Source organism: Cryptotermes secundus, unplaced genomic scaffold (genome assembly GCF_002891405.2).
Source record: "Cryptotermes secundus unplaced genomic scaffold, Csec_1.0 scaffold1258, whole genome shotgun sequence".
Lineage (NCBI taxonomy): Eukaryota > Metazoa > Arthropoda > Insecta > Blattodea > Kalotermitidae > Cryptotermes > Cryptotermes secundus.
In genome coordinates, this window is record NW_019723324.1 from 255,846 (window position 1) to 283,205 (window position 27,360).

The 27,360-nt window shown below is 44.2% G+C and overlaps 1 protein-coding gene across 1 annotated transcript in view; it reads right to left on the reverse strand.

The window, feature by feature from the left end:
• LOC111861864 (protein sidekick) overlaps window positions 1-27,360 on the reverse strand; it is a gene marked incomplete in the record, with an annotated part of 210,972 nt that overhangs the window by 106,288 nt on the left and 77,324 nt on the right. Inside the window, 4 exon segments of the mRNA XM_033750483.1 lie at window positions 728-901; window positions 1,385-1,601; window positions 3,379-3,555; window positions 17,143-17,238. Of these exon segments, the coding sequence (XP_033606374.1) occupies window positions 728-901; window positions 1,385-1,601; window positions 3,379-3,555; window positions 17,143-17,238 (664 nt within the window).

A 27,360-nucleotide genomic window follows, 5' to 3' on the forward strand; every position in this document is an offset into this window, starting at 1 on the left:
GGATGGCAAGAATTATTACCTATCGTTGTGTCTGTCGATGTGGGCTTTCTATATATCTCCATTCTTACTTGTCCGTGGTTATTTGTTAACCGCAAGTCAAGGTACGTTATTTGGTTATTCTCCTCCTCATTTAGTGTGAATTGCAAATTTTTATTTTGCTTATTGAATTGATCTAAAATGTATTGGGGCGTAACGATTAATTGGTTATAAATCAAAATTATGTCATCTACATATCTATTATAGTAGATGATGCGTTTGTCCTCTAGCAAGTGCTTTACTTCCCTTTGTTCGAAATGTTGCAGAAATACTTCCGCCATTAGACTCGACAAGGGAGAGCCCATGGCAACACCCGAGTTTGGTTTATAGAATTTATCATTGTATTGGAAGTAATTTTGATTCAATATCATTCGGAGGATCGTAATAATTTCATCTTTGCAAGTTTTGCCTATATGATTTTGGATGAGTAAGTTATTAGTAATGCGGATTACATCATTTATTGGGATATTCACATAAAGGTCTTTAATGTCCATTGTAAGAAATTTATGTTCTGGGTTAAGTTTTAACTTGTTGATGTTATTCGCAAAGTTTAAGGTATTAGTAATGTTGTATTCATATTTCAAGTTTAATAAGGTTTTTAGTTGTTTGTGCATATGTTTAGTCTTTTTATATATGGGCCATAAATTGGCCCATATATAAAAAGACAATAAGGAGACATTCTGATGCATACCTGGCATTAGCTATGCAATGCAAGTCAACAGCAGCCTCTCCCTTCACGATGTGCATGTCAGCAGGTTTCACAACTATTTCTGGTGCAATTTCTGCTGGTGCATCCCCTGTCACGAACAATCTTACAAAGGCACTGTACTCCTCTCTGCCAATCTGTGGGTTGACTGCCTGTGCCCTGCACAAACACAAGGCACCACTGTAATTCTTTGCATGATAGCTTTTGAAACAGTAACCTCAAAGTAACACTCTGCTGAGCTTAATTTCATGGTGACAGTTTGTAGATTTGAGAAGTGCAGAGATGTAAAGTAATAAATAGCAGGGCAGTGGTTGCAGCTGCAGTTTAGGAGGGAAGGAGAGAGGGTGATGAAGTGTAACTAAGGCCCTGCTATAACACATACAGAAACCCACACTCCTTATCTCAGTGGACTCATCAAATCCACCATGCATTCCACTGAGAACAGCCAGGTCTATAAGCATGGAGTGTCGAAAGTCACAATGTTTTGGTGGAAACCTATTGCCTTCACCAACCCAAAGAGACTCTTCAATCCCTAAAATGGAGGTAGCAAGTGCCACCAAAACACTGATAACTTTATGAGACTACATGCTTTCACATTCCAGAAGACTGTAGTACAGAACCTTGACAAACACTTTCACGCACCTGTATGCCTTTTGGTCAGATGGACTTGCATCCAGAATGACAAGCTGATTCTGTGCTGTCACAGCAAACTTGCGATCGTATAATTGTGCCTCTCCATCAGTGAACCATGTTACTAATGGAGCGGGGTGGCTGTCAATAGCTGGCATATCCAACACCGCAAACTGTCCTGCTTCCAGAACAACTTTCTTTTCACTTGCATCTTTGAATGTGCCCATATCTGTAACAAACACGTTCAGCAGTGTGCGTAAAGTCCCTTATCAGACATATTATAGGTAAAGTAAAAACGTAAAGCTATCCCTGTAACAGGCCGTGAAGACCCATAGGGTTGTGAGACATTGAGGGTCCCACATTATCTAGACAATCGGCTCAAAAATGGCAGTAAAGTTTGTCAGCCTTAAGGGCCGGCCACGCTTTACTCCCCAGGAAAATTATTTAATTAATTCCTGGTACTCATTTCTATTAGAGGCTGAGTCAATCCCAGGGCCATAGTGTGGCTGGAAGGATTAGGTCACTTGAAAAAAATCCAATGGCCTCATCGGGACTTGAACCCGCGACCTTCTGGCTTGTACCATAGTGCCTCAACCAACTATGCTACCGCGTGCCCCCAGACATATTATAGGTATGAAAATATATGTCTTCTGAGATGCGATGCTGTGTAGTCTGGCAGAAAGTTACTGATATTCTGAAATAGCCACCATCTTACACCGTAAGACATGTGTGGCAGGTTCCTCCAAAAATTCGTAACTGTCTATCAGACTATATAGTGTCACATTCCAGAGGAGAGCAGTATGAATATTCACTGTCATCTGAACCTCAAACCTCAGATCAATGTGGTAAACTTTGGCCCCCAGAAGTAAGCAGATAGTCCAGATCAGCAGAGAAGCCCAGGAGGAATAATCAAAATATATTAAAAAGAGATTATTACAATGTGAATTTGTTCCTAAATGTATCATTACTGGTAATGACAGTTATAATATTGTGGCATATTTGCTCAAAGCAAAAACTGTGGAGCCAGAGAAACAGCAGTTACTAGCGAACGGCTCTGTGAACACACACATTGCTGGGCAATGGTTCAATATGTGTCATGTGATCACCACAAGAGACTTGCACGCAACAACAGAAGAGGTGTTAGAAGTGGTGTTTTCTGTGCGGTTTGTGCTGAGGCTATATAATGAGAGAATGCCTTTATGAGAGAATCCTGAGACGGCATTTAAAAGAGGAGGAGGCTAGTGTGAGATTGCCACTAGGCTGCAAGGACATGAACCGAGGAGCAGACCACTAGTCTGTGATTTGTGAAGAGTAGTCATGAGTTGTGTGTAAAAGTCCAATGAATCTGATTACCGACCACTCGAACACGTGACAGTATCTTATGATACTCGAAACAACTTCAAAAAGAAGCGCTCTGAAAATAAATAGATGTAGCCCACCTGCATTTTCCCCCCATTTAGCCCTGCATACTGCAGGTGCTCACCTCCTTTAGATCACACACCCCATCAAGTCCATGAAGCAGAGTCCTTCCTCAAAGGACAACAGCCACACAAGTGGTCAAAAAATTACCCCATATAAGATTTAACTTTCCATGACAGTGATGAATCTTCTGGGTTATGACACCATGCAGTATGACATGTTCTGCAGGAATCTGCTGGTCCCACCATCTCTCCTGAAGCTGGAGAGTGTATGTTCCTCTGAAATTCTGGTACCCGACTAGCACAGTACATGACATCATAACCCAAAACACCATATGAAACTACATGTGTTCTATTAAATCCCAAGGCTTGTTATCACTTTCACAGGAACTTAAAACTGTGGGTGCAATGCAAAATTTTGGAATGTTAGAACAGGTGGTACAATTCACTGCCACTGGCCTTAAGAGCCATCAAGATGCATAACTATATATGTAGGGGCTTAGTACATTTTCATTCATGTGTTTCCAAAATTCACAGTTAATATCTCTTGTGAAGTTCCAAGAAGGATAATTTTAATGGTGTACATACATGCAACAGACACAGAAATCTTCTCACTGAAGATGGACCCAACATCATTTCGAGCAATGCACTGGTAACTGCCAGCATCCCCACGCTGTATGGTGTGAATCCGATAGAAATGTTCCGATGAAAATTCCCCTAAAGCAATTCCATCCTTCAGCCACTGGTATTTGGGTTTTGGGTATCCTGAAACAAGCAAACAGAAACAACAACTTAAGAGTACAGCCTTCTTGGTTGTAAAACTATGTACTTCAACAAAGAAAGCCTGGTGCTTCGTAGGAAAACAATGTATCCATCTTCAGGGTCAAATAGAAGGCCAAGCAAGATACCAGCAGAAGCAGATTGCAAACTTAAAAATACCAACTGTTAAAATTTTAAAATGTTGCATCCTGTCTGTGTACATTAATTAAATATAGATGTTAATACACTGTAACACAGAAGTTCAAATTCCATTTCTGTAGTCACTATTATGACATACTTCAGTCAACAAGATACTTATCATAAGATGGACATTGAAACACTGAATACACGTGTCAAACGCCATGATAGTTTTGTACAATATTTGTTTATATGCCTACATGATGACAGTCTGACACAATCAAGCTCATGTGGCGGTGTACTTAATTAGCGGCCAAAATGCTGACAAACTTAACAAAAACCCGAGAGCACATTGCAATGTCAAATAATTTAATCGCACTAATTATATACACCAGTAAAACAAAGTCCGTGGCCTGTAGTAAGCAAGCGAACTATACCGACCCAGCGACCGCCGCTTGTTTGCGAAGTTTAGTGCCAACTTTTGTGGACAGAAGGTGTCGAGTGGTCAGCGTAACGAATCCCCACGGCCTTTAATTTCGGTTTTCTAGACCGGAGGCGCTATTTCCTTGAAACAGCTCCTCAATTATCATCACGAGGCTGAGTGGACCCCGTTCCAGACCACTACTTCTCAGAAAAAATCTGGTAGCACCGGGAGTCTAGCCCGGACCTCTGGCTCTGTAGCCAGGAACGCTGACCACTCGACCAAAGAGGCGGTCCCACACACCAGTAAAACCAAGTCTAAATGTTTCTGACTATGCTGTGTTCAATGAACACAGCTATTATTTTGGACTATGTCAGTTGTCTCGAGTTCTTTCGAACATACATTTCAGAAAGCAGATCTCTGTCCATCATCAGGAGCAAAGGAATGAATGTTCCTACTCAGTTGAGGTCACTGTAACAGCTACAGACTCTTCCAAACATCTGACACAACGTCACACTTGAAACATGCAGCCATATCAAAGGAAAGTTCCATTACATAATCAATGAGATCTCCAGTTCCCATCGCACTGTAGCGCGTAAAGTTTTTGCTATGCAACGACCGTGAGATAGGCGGATATACTAGGACCGTTTCTGGGCAATGGCTCGGTAAACATGTTCCCGCAGCAATGGATCGACATACAACAGTGGAGGTACTGTTGGGAATGGGAGGTTTCTGCGTGGTCCATGCTGAGATGTTATGAGCATGGAACAAGGCTAGAGCTTAGTTCTGTACAGGAGTCTGTGAAGCGAGGACTTCAGTCAGAGGCAAAAAAATGGCCACTGTTGGGAGCCGTTACCAGGTAACGACTGGTTACAGGCTGAGAACAGTAGACTGTGCTTTAGTGAACTGTAAAATGTGGAAATAGTGATAGTGTTATAATTATTTGTAGTTATGACCTGTAGGTGGTCAATAAAGCCTTTCACCACTCCAAACCCCCTCTATAGTCACACATACTACGTAACAGTATGTTGAAAATAGAATATAGTATCTTGATGATGATGATGATGATGAAACAATCGACATAACTATATCATCATGATACATTCCTAAAGATATTCTAGCACCATGCATTTATAATCTTAACACTAGAAGGAGTGAGTGGTCAGCTTCACGTCCCGGTCACTTTACCACCAGTGCCACTGGATAGGAGGCTGGTTGGGCCCTTGAGCTGGTCTGCATTCTATGGGAAAAAGAAAAATCTCTTGCTGCTGCCATGAATTGAACCTCGATTACCTGGACGTCTAGCAATCAACCTATAATGACATATCAGAAAACACCCCCGCCCCTTCCAATGATGTATGTTAATGGAGCACACGATCTCGGCACCCCGTCTGTCACTGCCCTAAAACAAGCACTGTGAAAAACCTAAACGTGATTAGATTAACATCATTATCCTGGTCCACTCCATGAATAAGAAGGGAACACCACTCTTTCATCATTTTCTGCGGAAGTTCGTGGCTCCAAAGGGGGAGCCAGAGCACGTATTTGTTTCTGCCCCCGGAAATGATCAGTTTGCATCTGCAGGGTTTCCCTCAACGGTCTATTACAGGGCTGACCAATCCTTTGGCCGTGTACCGCAGGAAGAATTAATTAGACTTCGGAACAAACAAACAAACTCCGTGATTTTAGTCCGCAAGCGAACTATATCGACCGAGCGACCGCCGTTCGTCGGCGAAGTTTAGTGCCAACTTTTGCGAATAGAGGGTGTCGCGCAACGAATCCCCACGGCCGTTAATTTCGGTTTTCTAGACCGGAGCCACTATTTCCTTGAAATAGCTCCTCAATTATCCTCACGAAGCAGAGTGGATCCCGTTCCAGACCCACTACTTCTCAGAAAAAAATCTGATGGCGCCGGGAATCAAACGCGGACCTCTGGATCTGTAGCCAGGAACGCTAACCACTAGACCACAGAGACTTCGGAGCACTGTCCCTAAAACCACAACAACTGAATGGATTTTGACAGAAGCGGTCGTTACCTGGCAGAACTACTAATCCGACAATTCCCCAGAGGAACCACACAAAACCAAAACAAACCTTAGTCAGAAAAGCAAACGTCCAAGCCGAGACTCTAACCGAGAACTTACACCAACCGGTTTGGTGTCTTTCATATGAATCTCACAGCAAACGGGGATCATGTCCCCAAACCAGTGGTTCTCAAAGTTGAGACCGCAGCCAGGTAAATTCTTTTGTAATAAATTGAGGGTCGGTATCTGGAGCCGAGATAGCGCATTCGGTACGGCGACTGGCTGCTGGCTGGACGACCAAGAGGTCGGAGTTCGAGTCCCAGTGGGGTCAAGAATTTTCACTTTTCCATGTCGTCCAGACCGGCTCTTGGTTCCACTTCACATCCTATCCAATGGGTACCGGGGCTTTTTCCCCGGGGGTAAAGCGGCCGGGACGTCACGCCGACCACTCAGCATTAAATAGTGTCGAGGTAAATATCTAAATATTTAAATCTAAATTTAATTTAAACTTAAATTTAAATCCTAAATATCTTTAACCGGTTGGCCTTTCTAGTGTAGACGTAATGTGTTCCCTGTGAGGTATGAACTACATTCTTACGATGGGGTACCCAAAAGAAACCGAACTAATTTTTTTGTGGGCAGAGCTTTTGTAGTACCGCGTTTTGCCGCTATCAGCGCATAGAGCTAACATTCCTGAGTCGATAAGCCGACTACCGTTGCTTCAGAAGGTAAGGACTAGTTTCGGCAGAGTTTATAGTGACAACTGTTTTGTGTGATCGTCGTTTTTGCAATGGCTGATTTTCGTGAACAGCGTGCGGCGGTGAAATTCTGCTTTTTGCTCGGGAAAAGTGGAACAGAAACTCTTGAAATGTTAAAAACGGCGTACAAGGACGATGCTATGGGGAAAANGGGCGCTGTCAAGCATCTCAAAAGATGAATTTAGACAATGTTTTGAAAAATGGAATAAAAGACTAGACAAGTGTATTAGTGTAAGTGGAGAGTACTTTGAAGGGGATTGAAGGTTTGTGCTTAAAATTTGAATAAATAAGTTTAAAAAAAATAAGTTCGGTTTCTTTTGGGTACCCCTCGTATACGAGGTGCATCGGAAAGTTCCCGGACTAGGTCAGAAAACAAATGCTGGCTTAACTTGCTCAATTTTTGGCTTCCATCTCTTTCAAAATAGTCTCCTTGGGAATGTATACAGCGATCCCATAGGAAGCCATTTTCCTTAATGCTGTCGAGTACCGCTTGCAATTCCCTTTGGATATCAGACACTGTTTCAAAACGCCGTCCCTTCAGTTTCATTTTCAATTTGGGAAACAGAGCGAAGTCACGGGGGGCTAAGTCCGGCGAGTTGGGAGGATGGGGAATGATATCCATGTTGTTGTTAGTCACAAACTGTGATTTTCAGGGACATGTGGGCGGGCGCGTTGTCGTGATGGAGGAGCAATGCGGGGCATGTTCAAATTTTCTGTTTAAGATCTCCTGGCAAACTCCATAACTGATCCCAGATGTGGCTGTGAGCTAATGGAATGTTCGGCGACGGTCTTCGTGAATGAGTTCTCGAAATTCTTTCAAACATTTCTATCATTTTGCTGGCTCTTGGTCGCCCCGAACGTTCATCTTCAACTGACACTCGACCGGCCTCAAAACGTGAATGCCATTCAAAAACCGCTGTCCGGCTTAAAGAATGTTCTCCAAAAGCCTCACGGAGCATTTCAAGGGTTTCGGTAGCGGATTTACCGAGCTTCGCGCAAAACTTGATGTACACACGTTGCTTGATTTGGCCATGCATCGCAGACAAAACAAAACACGAAGTCAAAAAAGCACCCGTGTAAAAACAATGCCTGCTCACAGAGCGGTGTCACGTGTCAGACTGATGCAATAGTCTTTCGCAAGTGTTACCTTGGCCTCCCCTCTGATCTTTCACCGAGACAGTTACAACAGTAACAGTCAGGGAACTTTCCGATACCACCTCGTATACCATTTACTTGCACATTAAAATCAGGCTTGAAAGCAATCAGAGGAGCATTATGCGCATCTTCGGACTGGCTGAGAGCCAAAGGAAGACATTCATGTGGGTCTCGTGACGGTTGTACGACAGATGTGGCTGGACTTCAGTCAACTCTGGCTTCAAAGGGTTAAAATCGCCGGAAATCGGTTATAAACAGAATAATTTGCAAATAAACTTCTGTTTAAAAATATAAATTATTTTCTGAAAGGGTTGGGCTCCCCTAGTCCATATCCACAAGCCAGGCATTGGGTTTCAAACTGTCCTCGCATTTCGGATCTACTTCAGCAGAGCAAATGGGCGGGCCCCTAACTGCAGACACAAAGTCCGACGAGTCGAGAGTCTAGAAATGAAGCCATATAAAGGCAAGTATCAGAGCAGTCAGAAAACGTGACGTTCATAAAAGAGTTGAGGGCGATCTCAGGAATACTCGGCGGAGCGCTTCGAATCAATACGTGTATAGTGGTCTTAACTTCAGGCAACAAACCCCTTCCCGAGAACATGCTACTTTCTGTTGATGTTTTTGGTTTATTTCACTAAGCTCTTTGTCTTCTCGTCTGCTATCTAAAAATATAAAAATTAGAACATACAAAACTATAATTTTACCTGTCGTTCTGTATTGGTGTGAAACTTGGTCTCTGACACTAAGGGAGGAACATAGACTGAGGGTGTTTGTGAACAGGGTGCTCAGTAGAATATTTGGACCGAAGAGGGATGAAGTGACACAAGGTTGGAGAACACTACATAATGAAGAGCTTCATAATTTGTACACTTCTCCAAGTATAATTAGAATAAGATGGACGTGGCATGTAGCACGAATTGGGGAGAATACGAATGCATATAGAATATTAGTGGGAAAGCCAGAATGAAAGAGACCACTAGGAATACCAAGACGTAGGTGGGGGGATAATATTAAAATTGATGTTAAGGAGAGAGGACGAGGTTGTACGATACCAGTGAAAGGCTCTTGTGAACACGGCAATGAACCTTCGGGTTACATAAAATGCTGGAATTTCTTGAGTAGCTGCACAACTGGCGGCTTCTTAAGAAGGGCTCAGCTCCATGGAGTCAGTTCAGTATGAAGACAATATAGTGTCGAACGGTAAGATGACGAATGAGACGGAAATGAATTTGGAAGGAAACGGTCATGGCCTAACAACGGCACTACATGGGCAATTGTATAGAGGGACTAAAGAAAACCATGAAAAAACCTCGGTCAGGGTAGTTTGTGTTCCGGCCCGGTTACCAGCCCCCTGCCCCCCGGAAACAAATCTACAGTGTGACCCCCACACCATTCTCGTCGGTTACTCCTTCAGATGTAACCGGAAGGATTACCACTGGCCTCTGTCCTGGGCCATTTAAGTCCAATTTTCACCCTTTCCCCGTACGTCTAAACATACGTCGTAAACATGTAAACGCTGGTCTCTACAGAGGGAACACGTCAGATACATGTAACATACACTCAAAGAACTAAATTAACGAAAAGTTCTTCTAGCTTCTGGACTGTGATGAGTGTATAAATTCATCGACGTTTCGGAGAAATGTATTGCCTCAATATTTAAGGTTGAACAGTAGGTCAAGGAAGTAACCAGGAAGGTGCAAAGCACCGAGCAGAGCTCTATTCTCGCTTATACTGACCCCGAAAACGGAGGCAGTAAGTACCTCCGAAACCTGAGTAAACTTCTACCAGAATGCATGGCATCACATTCCCGGATGATAGCAATTTTCAAGCCCTTCTAAAGTAAAGCATTCATGCAAGCAGCACGGGGTAAAAACAAACAAAGGAGCCCGCATTGAAGGAAGACCTGTCATCTCGCATCTCTGGCCCAGTTGCAATATAATGGGTCCCATTCAAGTCCGGAGACGAGGACAGAGATGCAGGTGATAAGAACACTGGGCACGTGTCCAGACTAAGCAGGCCAACACTCTGGAGCACGAATTTCTTCTAAATAATATATGAAGATTCAGATTGTACCTCACAGGAAACACACCAGGAGCCCAACGGTTAATGCTGTTTAAAAAAGTAATCGCTGTTTACTGTGAGAATCATACGAAATGTGGGCAGAATGCGAAGTGTTCTTAATATTAAAGCATATGGTATACATACTAACCGCAGTACTTTGATGGCCTAACGGGAAGATCGGCTCTATACAACATTTCAAGCAGCAAATTGTATGAAACAGTTCTTTTTGATAAGCCGACAGTTGTTCAGCTGTTCAATAAATCACACGGCTTCGATGTAACCCAAAGGTTCACAACAGTCTGTCACTAAGCCCTATCCTGTGCCAGTTGAATCCACTCCATACCTCAAAATCCCTGTTATTATTATCCTCCAACGCGAATTCAATTCTCAGCCTGAAGTCCGGCTGTCCTGCTTTTTTTGTAGTTTTGCTCAGTTCCTCCGCTCACATGCTGGGATAGTACCTTAAATCAGGTGACGGCCACTTCCACCCGCTATCTGTCCCAGTTCTTTTTTCACTAATCACCCTACCATCTGACACTAAACAGCCTGAGCTACTGACAGCGTCGTTAAAAACTATAAAAAGGTAAAGGTAAAGTCCCTGTGCTTAATTAAGCACCACGATATAAAGACGTAATGGGGAGTGGAGTTAAAGCCCCGCGCAATCTTAGCTTCGACAGTAGATACCGGTGAGCGGTCCCCTTCACGGCCCGGGGAAAGAACTCCCGGCACTTACTGGATATGAGGCTGTGGGCTCCACAGCCGGTCTGGACGCTGTGGAAATGAGAAATATCTCTTGCCCTGCCGGGAATCGAACCCCTTCGTTCGTCAGCAAGTGTGATACTGGCCGGCATGAAGACAGAAGCGCGGGGTTAAAGCTGCAAACACATTAGCCTTTAACCCAATGTTTTTATTTCTTAGAAGGGAATGTTTGTTTTTAACCCACTGGCATAAGGTTTCAATGAGATAAGCTCCCAAGACGCAGGAACGATGTAATACACAAAACATTACATCCTCGACAAGCAATGCTTTATGCCGCCTCAGCTAAACAGATCAAAAACGCCCAAGCGCAGCCCTGAGCATACGAGCATTAGAAACATATGGCTGCAAGGAACTTGGTGTAGCTGAGGGTCTATAAGGGCGGTGATTACGACGAGCACGTTCTTCTGAGTTACAACGCTGTGCATTTGGGGAGAACCCGATGTTTCGGGGAAACATTCCGCCTCCATCGTCAGGGTCGAAGAGTAACCAAGCTACTCGAACTTGAGATCTTCATGACGATGACTATGCAGGTCTTCCCGGGTGTAACGCCGTGTAGTTCTGAGAGAGTCCGACGTTTCGGAAGTACATATCGCCTCCATCTTCATAGTGGAGTAGTATGCCAAGCAAGAAATATGTAGGAGCAGCTGCATTCGGCGTGATGCTGAGACGGGTGTTAAGAGGACTACAGAGCAATAGCAGAAAGAGTGGGAAAATGGGTGATTAGATGAACAGGTACATGAGCGGACAAAGGAAATATGTACCAAAGGATGGGAAGATATTGTCTTGATTTAGGGGTCTGACTATAGACGGGTTATGGATTGATGGATCGATTTATCGACACCGTATACACACCACTCGGAACTACAGGCAATTACAGCGCTATTGCTGATCTCCACAATTCAACAAATCACTGCACACTTAGTCTTCTCCAGCCTGCAGTGTCTTCAATATCCGTTTCCTGGTAACGGGTGTTAACATTTGAGATTCTTCCGCTTCCCTCATTCAGGTCCTTCTTCAAGATTCCAGTACAGAACTGCCTGAACTGGTTACCCCAATTCTCTTCTTTTTAACTCCTCGGTGCGAACTGGGTAAGCAACATCCGTTTCCCCCGTTGCACGCGTAACCGTTGCAGAGGGAACGTGTTTACTAGGAGCCGCTGCTCAGAAACGGGTTGACATAATCGACCATCTCACGATCATTGCAAAGCGACGGTTGATGTTTCGAGGTCGTTGCCAAGCAACGGGTCTATACGTCACAACATACATGGAAGAGCGAACGAATGGACAAACGGAGAGAGGCACAGTAGTATGTAGAGATTAAAGGGCAGATGGAAGATAAATTGAGGGCTATGAAACCAGCCTATCCTAGCAATACATTTAGAAACCCCAAGGATTTGCCGCATTTTCCTGCTGGTTTCTTGCGTGCCCCACTCTTCGACTGCAAGCCTGGATAGCTCAGTCAGTTACGGGCTGGAGAATCGGGGCCCGAATCCCATCAGGGAAGAAAACAAAATATCTTCTTCACAGCATCCAGACCGGTTCTGGGGTCCACCTAGCATCCTATGTAATGGGTACACGAGGTAAAGCGGCCGGGGCTTAAAGCTGACAAATCACCTCCATCCTGTGCTGAGGTAAATAATGGTACAGGTATACCCCCGCACACCCATACGTCTTAATGGCCTGGTGCTTTTCTGGGGTCCACCTAGCATTCTATGTAATGGGTACACGAGGTAAAGCGGCCGGGGCTTAAAGCTGACAAATCACCTCCATCCTGTGCTGAGGTAAATAATGGTACAGCTATACCCCCGCACACCCATACGTCTTAATGGCGTGGTGCTTAATTAATTAAGCACAGGGACAACATTAACTTTTCATTCTACACTTCAACTTTGAGGGGGTGATTGGTTAATGCTGCTTAGGGAAACAATCGCTGTTTGTTGTGAGAACCATACGGAACACATAAATACACTGAATGGGCAGAATGCAGACTTCAGTCCGTACCTCACAGGAAACACATTACGTCTCCGCTACAAAGCCCAACCGGTTAATGCTGTTTAGGTAAACAATCGCTGTTTATTGTGAGAACCATACGGAACACACAAATACACTGTGTGGGCAGAATGCAGTGTTTTTAAGTTGGTTATTTAACTATGCTGTCAGTATCGAGATTATGAGAGTAGAGCGTCAGACGATGGATGATTAATGAATGAACAGCAAATGGTGGAATAAGAAATGGCAAGGGAATCCGAAGTATTTGGGGGAAAAAACCGGACCCAATCCATCACAAGTCCGACAAAACCTGATCTAAGATCGAATCCGGGCCGCCGCTACTAGCCGGAAGGTCACGGGTTCGAGTCCCGATGAGGTGAATTTTTTTCAATTTACGTAATCCTTCCACCGACACTATGGCCCTAGGGTCGACTCAGCCTCTGGCAGAAATGATTACCAGGAATTTTCCTAGAGGTAAGGGTTGCCGGTGCGTAAGGCCGACTTTACCGCCATCTGTGAGCCAGTTGTCTAAAGAAAATGTGGGAGCCTCGACGTCTCTCAACCCTATGGGCCTCCATGGCCTTTTACAAGGATATATTCACCTTTTTATTATATAGTGGTACGTATAGCTATCACTGCTTTGGAAGGCTAAGCGGCCTCGGGAAATCGCAGTGGCATACTATTCTGTCTAAAGCAGTTGTAACAAGGTACGGCTGCCAGTGTGTAGGAACCACTGCCACCAGCTGGCGATATCCGGGCTCGCCGGGGGTGACTCTCAACGGTTCGTTACGTGTGGCTTGCTTAGCAACAAAGCACTTCCGGACTGAACGCCAACGCAATGACGAGGTATGTGGCAGACACCGCTGTCCCAAACATTATTTGCGTGATCAACTCAAGGAGCATGACACGGACATGTCATGTAACAGGTAAAACGGTAAAGTTTTCACTGTACTTAACTAGTTCAGTAACACACTATGAAGACGTGTGGGGTAGTGGACGTATAGCTCCACCTTTCTTGACCTTGGCACTGGATGGAGGTGAGTGGTCAGCTTCGAGCACCTGTCGCTTTTTCCCCGGCACCTATTAGATATTGAGGCTGGATGGGCCCTAGAGTCGGTCCGGAAGCTGAGAAGAGAAAAATCGTGACCTTCCGGGAATCCAACCCGAGCCCGTAGCCCGTTATACAGACTGAGCTATCCCATCTTCGATGATAAGGCAATAGACTACTTTGACGGTCTGGGTTGGAGATTTCAGGATAATATTAAAAATTGGACTTAACGCTGGGCACGAAGATGAGGACTGTCTCAAGACAGGAGCCAGTGACGAGATATTGTGAACACGGCAATGAACTTCCTGTTTTCATAAGAGCGGGATAATTGTTGACTAAATAAACAATTATCAGATTTTCAAGGATGCCTGTCCTGCTTGGAGTTAGTTATGCCAAGATTTTAAGTAACATTAATCGGTGAAGAACACCGTCTCCTGGGATTTGACGCCGTGTAGTCAGAAGTTTACATACGTTTGGGAGGGACATTTTGCCTCCTTCCTCAGAGTCGAAAGGGTCTTCGATCCTGAAGACGACGGTAGTAACGTAATTTACGTTCGTAAGAAATACCGGTGAACTTCTGCCAGACTACATACCGCCAGATCCGAAGAGACCTTATAATCACCGCAATGAAAACCAAGATCTCACAAAATCAATCAGTGTTCACACCTAATAAATCCGTGATAGCTCAGTCTGTACAGTGACTAGGCTGGACGGCAGAGGATCGGGGTTCGATTCACGGCACGGCAAGAAATTTTTCTCTTTTCTGTAATGTCCAGACCGGTTATGGGCCCCATCCAACCTCCTATAAAATGGGTACCCGAGTCGATTCCCCGGTGGTAAAACAGCCAGGGCGTGAAACTGACCAAATTACCTCCATCTAATGCCAAGCTTAAGAATGGTGGAGCTACACAACCACTCCTTCCATACGTCTTTATGGGGCGGTACTTAATTAATTAAGCCCAGAGATAGCGTCATATGTTACCTTATCCACTAACTGAACTAACTTCACGGGGCTTAGCCCTTCTTGAGAAGCCGCCAATTGTGCAGCTACGCGAGAACTTCCCAGATTTTCATGGAACCCGTAGGTTCATTACCGTGTTCACAAGAGCCATCCACTGGTCTCTATCCTTCGCCAGATCAATCCAATCCATACCATCCCATCTTATCTCTCTAAGATCTATTTTAATATTGTTCACTCACCTACGTCTTGGTCTTCCTAGTGGCCTATTTCCTTCTGGCTTTCCCACAAATATCCTCCTATATGTATTCCTCTTCTCCCCCATTCGCGCTACATACCCTTCCCATCACATCCTCCTTGACTTGATCACTGTAATTATACTTGGAGAAGAGTACAAGCTATGAAGTCACTCATTATGCAGGTTTCTCCGACCTCCTGTCACTTCATCTCTTTTCGGTCCAAATATTCTCCTCAACACCCTGTTCTCAAACACCCTCAGTCTATGTTCCTCCCTTAATGTCAGAGACCAGGTTTCACACCCATACAGAACAACAGGCAAAATTATAGTTTTGTATATTCTAATTTGTATGTTTTCGGACAGCAGACGAGAAGGCAAAAGGTTCTGAACAGAATGGTGGGAAACATTGCCCGAATTCTTTACCTTATTCACATCTAACGAAAGAGTAATAGCTGGAATGTCGATAGCTGAGGTCCGTGGTCAGGCCACCAGCCCGAACTCATCTTGTCGACTTCACCTGGTGGCGGTAAACAGGGAGCCTGCAGGGAGAGGGCAAAGCCTATGGCGTCAGTGTTTTGTTCGGACGTTCTAGGAGCCTCTCCTCCCTAACCCAAATTTTATTTATAACATTCATACAGCCAGAGGACAGTTCAACTATGACCTGAGTACATGGTAACTCCAAAACGGTTGTCCTGAAAGCTACACAGGCATCACACGCCACCATTCTCAAACAGAAGACACAATACTTTTCGCCCAAGGCAGGCTAGTTTCGGTAGTCCAAATGGCGACTGTGCTTGAGGAGTATACTACCGAAGAGAATCGTTCTGTTGTGCGCTTTCTTGTTGGCAGAAGGACTCAATGCAAAGGAAATTAAAAGGGGAATGTTTCCTGTTTACGGTGGGAAGTGTCTGTCGCGTAAAGCGGTTCACAACTGGGTAACAAACATTTCGCTGATGACAAAGAGGTTAAAACAGAGATGCGGAAGTGGCTCAAACAACAGCCAAAAGACTTCTATGCTGCGGGTATCGACGCGCTGGTGTATTAACGTTAGTGGAGGATATGTCGAGAAATAAATGTTTTTCTTAGATGCAAATGTTACATGTTTTGCGTTTTGTATTCATTTGTGACCTATTTACTGACTCTTTCTCGTACAATATGGTACAGCGTCAAATGGTTGTTTGACTGATGTACTGTGAATTGGATAAAATATGGAGGAAATGACTGAGACGTAACCTACGTACCACCCTTCAATTTGCTGGGAGACTGAAGAAGGCCATGGAAGCCTCGGTTACGGCCGTGCCATTGCTCAAGCGGTTAGTCGCTGGCTTCCCACCGCGGCGGCCCCGGTTCGATCCCGGGTCTGGTCAAGTGAGATATGTGGTGAACAAAGTGGCGCTGGAGCAGGTTTTCTCCTAGTACTTCGGTTTTCCCTGCCAATCTTCATTCCACCAATTTCTCCACAATCGCCCTCACCTATCATCTGGGGCTGGTATAATAGGCCAGAAGTCGCCGCAGTACAAGGGACTTAGTCCCACCCCACTAGCAATAAAATAAAGCCTCGGTTAGTACGGCCGGTTTTCGGTCCGAGAATCGAACCGTGCACCTTCCGTGCACAAGCCCAGTGCGTTACCTGTCCCATTAAAAGAAGTCAAACGAGGTGAACCTGAGGCTGAGTTCTCAATACAATTACTGCTGCCGCTGTTACTAACGCCCAACGGTAACTATATGTACCGCCTAATTTAAAAGTTAAAGTCCCTGTCCTTAATTAATCAAGCAAAACGCCATGAAGACGTGTGGCTCCACCATTCCTGACCATGGGACTAGATAGGAGTGGTGAGCTTCACGCTCCGGCCGCTTCATTCCTCGGGAAAGAGTCCGGTACCCATTGTAAGGGAGGTTTGTTGGGTCGCTGAAGCGGTGTGGATGATGTAGAGTACAGAAAGCTCTTACTTCTGCCAGAAATCGAACCCTGACTAGTCTTCCCAGACTGCAGCCCTTTGCTACAGAGCAGGCTAGTGAAGTGGCTTCAGTCCTGTGAGACTCACCTATTGCTTGGCATTGCAGGATCTTGGTCCGTCCCTCGCTAACAATGCTGTCGGACGATGAGGGTTGCATAGTGAACCGGGGTGCCTGCAGGAGATCTGGAACAACAGAATTTCATAATTACATGTACGCCTATTAACCCCATACGACAGCGTCCCTTCTTCACAAGCTAACAGTCGCACAGCTGGTCAAGAAAATACCCCCCCCCCCAATGCCTTTCACTGGACTCGAAGTTTTTAACAAATGGAATTTGAACAGAGCACAGGAAAGGAAATCCGTGTAATTTTACGTGCGAAAAAACGCAGAATTCCATAGACCAGTTTACCAGGGTCTTACTTACTTACTTACTCATGGAGCTGAGCCCTTCTTGAGGAGCCGCCAATTCTGCAGCTACTCGAGAATTTCTCAGCATTTTATGGAACCCGAAGGTTCATTACCGTATTCACAAGAGCCCTCCACTGGTCCCCATCCTGAGCCCGAATAATCCAATCCATAACATTCCATCTTATCTCTCTAACATCCATTACAAACGCTATTAACGTCCGTGACACGCAACTGCCCACTCTGTGGACGCACTGGCCTTGGGCATTCGACAGTTGCGCATGGACACAACATGATACACAGCAAGTGACTGGCACACACACACACACACGCCCAGACGGAATTTCAGTCCCTGCCATTTATTGCCGTATGAATCGGTAACTGCAAATCATACGGTTTGTCAAAAACTTCAGTAGAAACATTATGGAAAGAAGTCCTGTGAGCATGTGCTCAGCAAGGTTCAAGTGTGGGCATCTCAGTTGACTAGATATGAAGGGTCTTGTGTTGAGATGTCGGGTAAGTCCCGATGGCTTCATAGCTTCATTTCCCAGAACAGTAGCACAAATGACACATTGAGGTCGTGGCAATTGGTCAGGGTTAGGACATTGTATGAAACCAAATTTTAAGTAGCTGTTCATGTACTTACGAATTGATGCAGACTTCATCTTCTGTGTGCTGGTGGTTTTCCCTTCATTTTGTACATCCTGGAGATCGCTATGTAGGCTTGAGGTGGATAAATCACTACTTGTTGCGTCACAAACACCTTCAATACGAGATTTCTTTACACCAAAATTAAACAAAGTCCCCTGTCTCTTATTCATATTAAAATTTAAATCACTCAGGTTTCGAAACAAGCACTTACACACAGCAATGCGAACTTGCGAAGAAACAGTATTCAGTATTACTAGATCTGAGAACCGGATACAGACTGCCTTGATCTTCAATTTCAGTGGAAACATTTTCTTTATACTTCCTTGCTGATTGGTCACTGACATTTACAACACAGATGTTATTTCGCTCAGTTCTGAGAACAGAGGATATGCCGCCAATTGTTGTAATCGGCTTGCAGGCAATCTTTATGACTGGTCATAAACATCGGTATTGCCTTTCCCGAATGTTGAAAGATTTGGATGTGTGAAAATTCCCCATCATTCATGAATACTTCCATGTTTAAAAATATGCGGCTTGGTCACTGACATTTGCTACACAGATTTAGGTGTTCTGTGTCTGAGCTTCTCGACATAAATATTATTCTCCTCAGAATATTTCCGCTATAAAATATTTATTCATGAAAAATGCTTAGAAAATGAAAATGACAAATTCCAGAAGAGCCTCTCGCGGCCCAGTATAATTGATGCCAGGGTCCACTACTGTGCCGCAGCCCGGTGGTTGAGAAGCACTGTCTTATAAAAAAGAATTTACAAGGCCGAGGTCTCATAAACGTTGAGAACCACTGTTGTATGCAGTGGCGTGCGGTACTATTTTTGGTAAGGGAAGCAGTGGTATCTAATAAACGAACTGACAGCAATCAACTCACCAAAATTTACGTCACTTATTGAGTCAATAAGGTCGTTTTATAATATTATATTTAAGCATCCTGTTGCACTCTATAGGATATATGATATAAACTCCGTCCTAAGTGCAACAATGTATTGTATGTCTTTCGTCTTGCTTTCTTCTACACTACATGTTTCGGCCGCAAACGGCCATCGTCAGGTGTATACACTCACGTAGCTGTTACACTGCACCCAGTTTAAAATTAAAAACATACAGGTCTTCCCAATTGTTCCCTTCGTCGCTGCTAACAGGATCTACTTCGCTGATATTTGTCTGATTCGTACCTCATCTTTGCCACCCACACACGTCAATTTTGACCTTCATGAACTGGCACTTTTAAAATCTTCAGTTCCAATTTTAAAAATTCTTTTAATTTTTTTTCCCCAAATTTTAAATTTAAAATTTAAAATTCTCAGGGTTACTCGCCCCACGTCTATAGTGCTGCAGCGGCTACTTCTTGTTTTCTTTCGTTTTGTATTCTGTTCGATAAACCTGTAAATACTGTACTGTTCTCAAGGTGAACATTGAGTTTATGATCATATTTCCTCAAAAAGTGAACTAATTCCACAGAATTACTTCGATCGATAGAATCCACGCTTTCGTCATGACCACGGAGGGCAAGTTGCCTCTTTCTTAACTGGCAGATGATATCAATCAAGGGTGTCACTATTTCTCTATTTTCTGTATCCGAAAAGTACTGTGATCGAACATCTCGTTGCTTGTTTTCTTATGTGTTCAGAATATTCCTAGATGGCTCCAAGTTTCAACGTGCCACCGCGTGTTTCTCACACGGTCCTCCCGATTTTAAATTTATAAAACATTAACCCACTCGTTCTGGAGTCCGCAAGTTACGTTTCAAAATTATGCAATTCATCATTAATTTAAAAAACCAGAATCCCGCGGTCGCTGTCTCAGGCCACTACTTCTAACCATATTACCGTCTTCACTGTGTCCTATCAGAAGGAGCAGAAGGAGAAGTCTGCGAGCCTTCTTAAACACGATGTTGTTTCTCCCTATTTCAACTGCTTTCATGACTTTCCCTTATTCACTACTCTTCTGCCGCTCTTCCTTACCTCCCTGCCACTCATTTCACGCTTGAAAGCGTTTTTGTTGAGCCCATTCCATGGCGAAACCCGAGGACTGGCTCCAGTGTTCGCTTATATTTTACCTGCGCGCAATGGAAGCTACAGTTTATAACCGGTCTCTGAAAGGTCGCGAAGCGCCCGGTAGAACAGCTTTTTTTAAGATAATATGCATCGTTGCTTAACAAATGCCCCAACGTATCAAGGGCAGGGGGAGAGACGGAGCTGTTTGGTTCCTTAACACACATGCGCATAGATACGCTAAAGAAACTGACATGATCCGTCTCACAAGCGCTGTCAAATAATCCAGTTCAGAACGTTTTGTGTTGCCGTCCCCACATAAAACCAGAAATGCGCCCTTGTCGTTATACAGGGTGTGTCATTTAGACCTCAACCTGCACTACACCAGTATATACAAGCTGAATCCCTGTTGGTATTTACATATCAGGGTACACATTGCTGAAAGTTTCACCAAGATCAGTAAATGATTTAAATAATTCTCGAGAGTGAACACATTTTGCTCGTGAATCCGTTCTGCCCACAGCTGGAGTGTTTCTTGAGCAACTGTTGACAGCAGCAGCCAGAGTCAAAGTGTCGCGAGTGTTGCATCCTGTTGTGTGTCATTCAAAACCGTAATTTGTATCCGTCAGCACAACAGTTCAGGTGGAACTAATAACAAAGGTCATTTACATTTGTGTCAATCACATGTTTCAACCCTTACTGGGTCATCATCAGGTGAATCTCTGTGTACTTAGAAACTGAATTTTTGTTTAACATGGATCCATGTTTTCCTTCATATTTGACAATATGATTCTATTGATTAGTAGTGAATCTCTGGTTTGTTTATCTTCGGCTTTGTGCTGTGTTGGTATTAAATAAAATTAAATTGAAGTCTGTTGTAACTCTTGCTGAAACGCCTCACACCAATCTTAGAAGAACAGAAATTAATACCAAGCCATCAGTTTGGTTTCAGAAGCAAGCACGGTACTATTGAACAGGTACATAGAGTAGTGAAAGAAGCCTCCAACGCCCTAGAAGAAAAGAAGTTCTGTACAGCAGCCTTTCTCGATATTAGCCAAGCATTTGACAAGGTGTGGCACCAGGGACTCTGTTACAAACTAAAGTCAAATCTGCCCCATAATATGTTCTCCATCTTAAAATCTTACCTTACTCAAAGATACTTCTTCGTCAAACATGAAGATTTCTACACTGAAATCTACCCTATACTAGCTGGGGTACCTCAAGGCAGCGTACTAGGCCCGTTACTATACCTCCTTTACACTGCAGACCTACCTACTACCGAAATGACCATGACTGCAACATATGCTGATGACACCGCTGTTTTAGCAACCCATATGGATCCTGCTACGGCATCTAGATGTCTTCAAGAAAACCTACATGACATGCAAAAATGGCTAAGAAAGTGGAAGATCAAAGTCAATGAGAGCAAATCGGTCCAGGTAACATTTACTATGAAAAAAGGACAATGCCCGCCAGTTACACTAAATGACTCACAACTACCACAAGCAGATGAAGCCAAGTATCTTGGCATACATTTAGATCGCCGGCTAACATGGCGGAAACATATCTTCAGCAAAAGAAAACAATTGGGCCTGAAAATTCGGCAATTGTACTGGATAATCGGACGAAGATCACAACTATCTCTTAATAGCAAACTCTTACTCTACAAGGCAATACTCAAACCTATATGGACGTATGGAATATCACTGTGGGGAACAGCCAGCAATTCAAACCTGGAAATACTACAACGATTTCAGAACAAGATTCTCAGAGAAATAGTTGATGCGCCCTGGTATGTGCCCAATACAGTGTTACATAAGGACTTAAGTGTATCTACAGTGCGAGAAGAAATTAAAAAGTGTAGTGCTAAGTACAGTCGGAGACTACAAGTACATCCAAACGAACTCGCAGCCTCACTACTAACCCATGAAGATGAAGTTAGGAGATTAAAAAGATTCAAGCCGTCAGACCTATCTGATAGATTTAGCTAGTTTTAAGTGTATACATGCCACAAATCTTAAGGCATCTACTGGGATAGCCTTATTAACACTGTTAATGACATAGTTACCTCAGTCACCAAAAGTGCTCATTGTCCTTAATTTGACAGATTGTTTGAATCTATCTCAAAAAAAAAAAGTCTGTTGAAAAATTTATTTAAAATTATTGATAATTAAAGTTAAAAGAATTTTGAAACTACGCCCTAGTGTGTATGGGTTCTCATTCTACTGTCAGTACGTAAGTACTGAATCCATTATATGGAGATAACGGTTTAAATGGCACACCCTGTGAATGTGGGGAAATGACAGTCCCTGTGTCTAGACTCGGCCGTTCTCAACAGAATGAGCAGTGGATTTGGTCGAGTCCAGTAATTGTTATAAGGATGATGGCCTGTCTGTGGATCAGTCAGTTGTCTTAGTTACCGTGCGTCACCCTCCCTCCTACTCATAATGCTGCTGTACATGCTGCTGCTCAAATTCGAGCTACATTTTTTCTAACGAATAAGAGCAGAGGATGGCTGCAGTGAAAGGTAAGATTGAATTGATATTGCATTGTCTCGTGTACTTACAAGTTTCTGTCAACAATTCAACTATTTACGCGTATTTCTTCTTTCACATTTCTATCGCTATTAACACAATATGATTCGGCCCTAAGGTGGAAGATATTAATGCAACAGGATGCTTACATACAAGATTGCAGTGTCTACCTGTGTGCCGAAAATAATCCTTTACACATAGGTAAAGGTAAACTTGTCCCTGTAAGTAAGTAAGTTTAGGCCGCGCCATAGCTCAAGCGGTTAGTTGCTGGCTTCCCACCGCGGTGGCCCGGATTCAATCCCGGGTCTGGTCAAGTGGGTTTTGTGGTGGACAAAGTGGCGCTGAGGCGGGTTTTCTCCGAGTACTTCGGTTTCCCCTGCCAATCTTCATTCCACCAATTGCTCCACAATCACCCTCACCTATCATCTGGGGCTGGTACAATAGGCCAGAAGTGGCCGCAGTACAAGGGAGTCCCACCCCACTACCATTAAAAAAAGAAGTAAGTAAAGCTATCCCTGTAACAGGCCTTGGAGGCCCATAGGGTTGTGAGATGTTGAGGTTCCCACATTTTCTAGACAATCGGCTTACAGATGGCGGCAAGGTTGTCAGCCCTACGCGCTGGCCGCCCTTTACCCCAAAGAACATTCAAAGATTATTCCTGGTACTCATTTATGTTAGAGGCTGAGTCGACCCCAGGGCCACAGTGCGACTGGAAGGATTAGGTCAATTGAAAAAATCCAATGACCTCATTGGGACTTGAACCCGCGACCTTCTGGCTTGTAGCATAGTGCCTCAACCAACTACGCTACCGCGTACCCCAAAGCTGTCCTTGTGCTTAACTAATTAAGCACTACGCTAGAATGGCGTATGGGAGAGTGGCTGTATAGATCCACATTTTCTTGAGCTTGGAGGTGAGTGGTCAGCTTCACGCGTGCGTGCGTGCGTGCGTGATAATTTGCTCTTGAAGATATTACTGAGTTTGGCAGCTTGCGGATGTCACACCGGTTAGTGCTGACTGTGTCAATCTCAGTATCTTAGTGTAGATGCAGCTGTCGTTCCAAAACTTTTCAGGTGATCGAGGTTAAGTGTTTTGTGTATTGTCACGTAGCACGGAGTGACTCTCGGTGGGGTTTTAGATTGGATATTGGATTTGCTGGCCACTTATACACACAACTGGGAACTGCAAGCAATTATATCGATATCACTAATTTTCACAATTCACAAATCACCACAGCACCCGCTAAGCCTTTTCTAGCCGTTCCCTGGAGACGGCTTCTAATAGCGGAAATTCTTCATCTTCACGCGCTCAAGTCCTCTTTGAACGGCGGCTTCCTTCCAGTTGATCTCTTTTCTTCACAGACTCCATTACAGAACCGACTCGGTTGCCCCAGTTTTCGTCCTTATAAATCCTTTGCACAGCCCAAGTAGAAAACACCATTTCTGACATTACCTGTACTGTTGCATGCGAATCCGTTGCAGCGGGAACGTGTTTACTGAGCAGTTGCTTAGGAATGAGTGTTTCAGAGCCGTTCGCTAGTAACTGCTGTTTCTCTGGCTCCACAGTTTTTGCTTTGAGCAAATATGCCACAATATTTTTTAACGTACAAGACTTGAAGTATTTTTTGTTCAAATAATTTAACGTTGGATTTTCAAAGGACTCAGTTAAATTATGATAATCTATAACGTTATGTTATGATGGATATTAAACTTGGTCTCTCCCTTTAAGAAAAGAGCACAGGTTTTTTAAAAAGGTAAAATAGGTGAAGCTATCCCTGTAACAGGCTATGGAAACCCATAGAGTTGTGAGAGGTCGAGGGTCCCATATTTTCTAGACAGTCGGCTCACAGATGGCGGTGAGGCTGTCAGCCTTACGTGCCGGCCGGCCGCCCTTTACACCCCGGAATATTCCTGGTATTCATTTCTGTTAGAGGCTGAGTCGACCCCAGGGCCANTTAATCAGAAGTTTTTGGCGGCTGTTACATTTGATGCAACTGCACCTTGTTTTTTGAGATGTAGGAACTGAATATAAATAACACCGTATATCATCAAACGCAACGCCAATTGTTCTGACGGTAACTTCATTTTGTAGCAATTAGCAGTAAAACGGCGTGATCTTGAAGGTGGCGGTATTAATGTTTAAATATCATTTAGTTGAATTTAAGGCTTCGAAGGGTTAACTGTCTCGGTTAACACCGTTCCCCATGTGTGAATTTGTCGAAGTTTTCGTAGTGATGTCAGTGAGCTCTAGTTGTGTGTGATGATTCTGATTAGCAATGATTACGAGAGAAACAACGGTTCAATATAACTGTCTTGTTGTCCCTTGTTAAGTGACGGGGCATTGGACGTGACGGAGCGAACAGTTGCTCATTTGAACATACAGTAACTACAGAGTATCCTGCAGGTTATTGGTACGGACTGAACTCTGCATTCTGCCCACACAGTGTATTTATGTGTTCCGTATGGTTCTCACAATAAACAGCGATTATTTCCCTAAACAGCATTAACCGGTTGGGCTTTGTAGCGGAGACGTAATGTGTTTCCTGTGAGGTACGGACTGAACTCTGCATTCTGCCCAAACAGTGTATTTATGTGTTCCGTATGGTTCTCACAACAAACAGCGATTATTTCCCTAAACAGCATTAACCGGTTGGGCTTTGTAGCGGAGACGTAATGTGTTTCCTGTGAGGTACGAGCTGGATTTTTATATATTGTTTGGGCACATACTGAAGGCCCACCCCTCCACCTGCAAGTCGTAGGAGGCGAGGAAAAAAATAACCCAGTGCCTGGGGGTATAACTGGGCCACCCTGTTTGGGGGGGATATAAGTACGGGGACCTGGCCCTCCAGGTCAAGGGAATCTTGAATGTGAGAGAGTAAAATATGGTCATGAGTCCCGGATGATTCGGGCCCGAGAATGACTCCCCTGGCGAGGACCAGCAGCAAGTGTAAAAACACATCCGTCCTCCCGTCAGAGAGGGCGCCCCACATCAATCAACATGCAACTGTCTGACAGTAATAAAAATCTGGTCTTGGGCCCGAGATGGGGCTTCACACCAAGACAGACTGGCCTACTGACCGTCAGTCATAACATAACTTTGAAGCTGAGTTTGTGGGAATGTCAACTTATGGAAAGTGCAACGGTTTTCCAGTTATTATTGAATGACCGGAAAAGCCATTGTAGACTGCCCAGTTCAGTTCCTCGTATCGGGGCGCTCGCCAATGTAGGAGAGACATGCAAGTGTACACCAGACGTGTGTTAGAGCGGTCCTGATATAAGGATCTGTATTGACAAATGAGATAACGTACGCCTGTACTTAACGTCCACGGCCCCGCCAGATTCGTGTCAGAATCTTAACGTACCGTATCAATGTTTCCCGTGGAGTGTTGACACAGTCCGTTCTGTCCCTGTGGGGCTTTCAAAGTTTATATCTTGTCTGCTGTGACCCAGGAAACAAAGACTTAACAAATTGGCCAGTGGAAGGGAGATCACGTGCTTGCTTGTGGCGGCAGGAAGTGACATGTTTTGAATCATCTGGATGGTTGTTAACAAGAAGTTACTTTTAATTGCAGGGTTTATATATCACTGTCCGTATATCTTATGTCTATGAAGACTGAAGAGAAACATTTGAGCGCTCACCTCCATTTAGTACTTACGTTATGTAAGAGTGCTTGGAGCCATGCCTCCACTCCTCCATGCGTTTTCACGGTATTGTGTTAAATTAAACGTTGGGATAACTCCAAATATGGGAGGTTTCTGAGAATGTTCTGAATACACAACTACTGGGCAGCCGACAAGGGATGCTCCTGCTCCTTGAGGGCTGGACGTGGGTCCCAGGACTCAGTGTAACAGTCACAGTATTACAAAGGACCTCTAATAGCGGCTTAGAAAAGTAAAACTTTCCCTCTAGCAGGCCGTGGAGGCCCATATGCTTTGTGAGACGTCGAGACTCCCATATTTTCTAATTAATCGGCTCACGGATGGCGGTGAGGTTGTCAGCCTTACACTCCGGCCGTCCTTTACCCCTCAGGAAGATTCCTGGTACTCATTTCTGTTATAGGCTGAGTCGACCCCTGCGCCACTGTGCGGTTGGAAGGATTATGTCAATTGAAAAATCCAATAAGCTCATCGGGAATCGAACCCGCGACCTTCCGGCTTGTAGTATGTCTCAACCAACTACGGTTATGGGTATATTATTAAAATCATCATGCCAAGGGGGTTAAATTGGCAAGACATGTAGCACGTGTGAGCAAATCGAGAAGTGTATAAAATTCTTGGGGAGCAGAATCGGAAGGAAAGAGAATACTGGGAAGACCTAGGCGTAGATGGGGATAAGTTGCATCTTAAAGAAAGAGGATGGACGGAGGTGGACTGAGTTCGTCTAGACTGGGATAGGAACTAGTGATGGAGTAGTGTAGGATGGTGGGAACTCCTTCTGGAGTGTCTAAGCAACTACTGACTTCTCAAAGAGGACTTAGCTTCGCATTATGAACTGGATGTGGTCTGTTTGGCGAGACACTCAGTAGCTCGGACGTATATCTCTGACAGTAGGATGATGAATGGAGGCGATATGGGAGCAGTCGTGGCTTAATTTGAGTTGATATGACTGCAGGGACTGAGGTAAACAACGAAAAGCCACAATCAGAACGTCTGGTATCTCTGCCAAAGTTCGAACCAACCACCTACCGAATGCAAGTGGGCAGCGTTA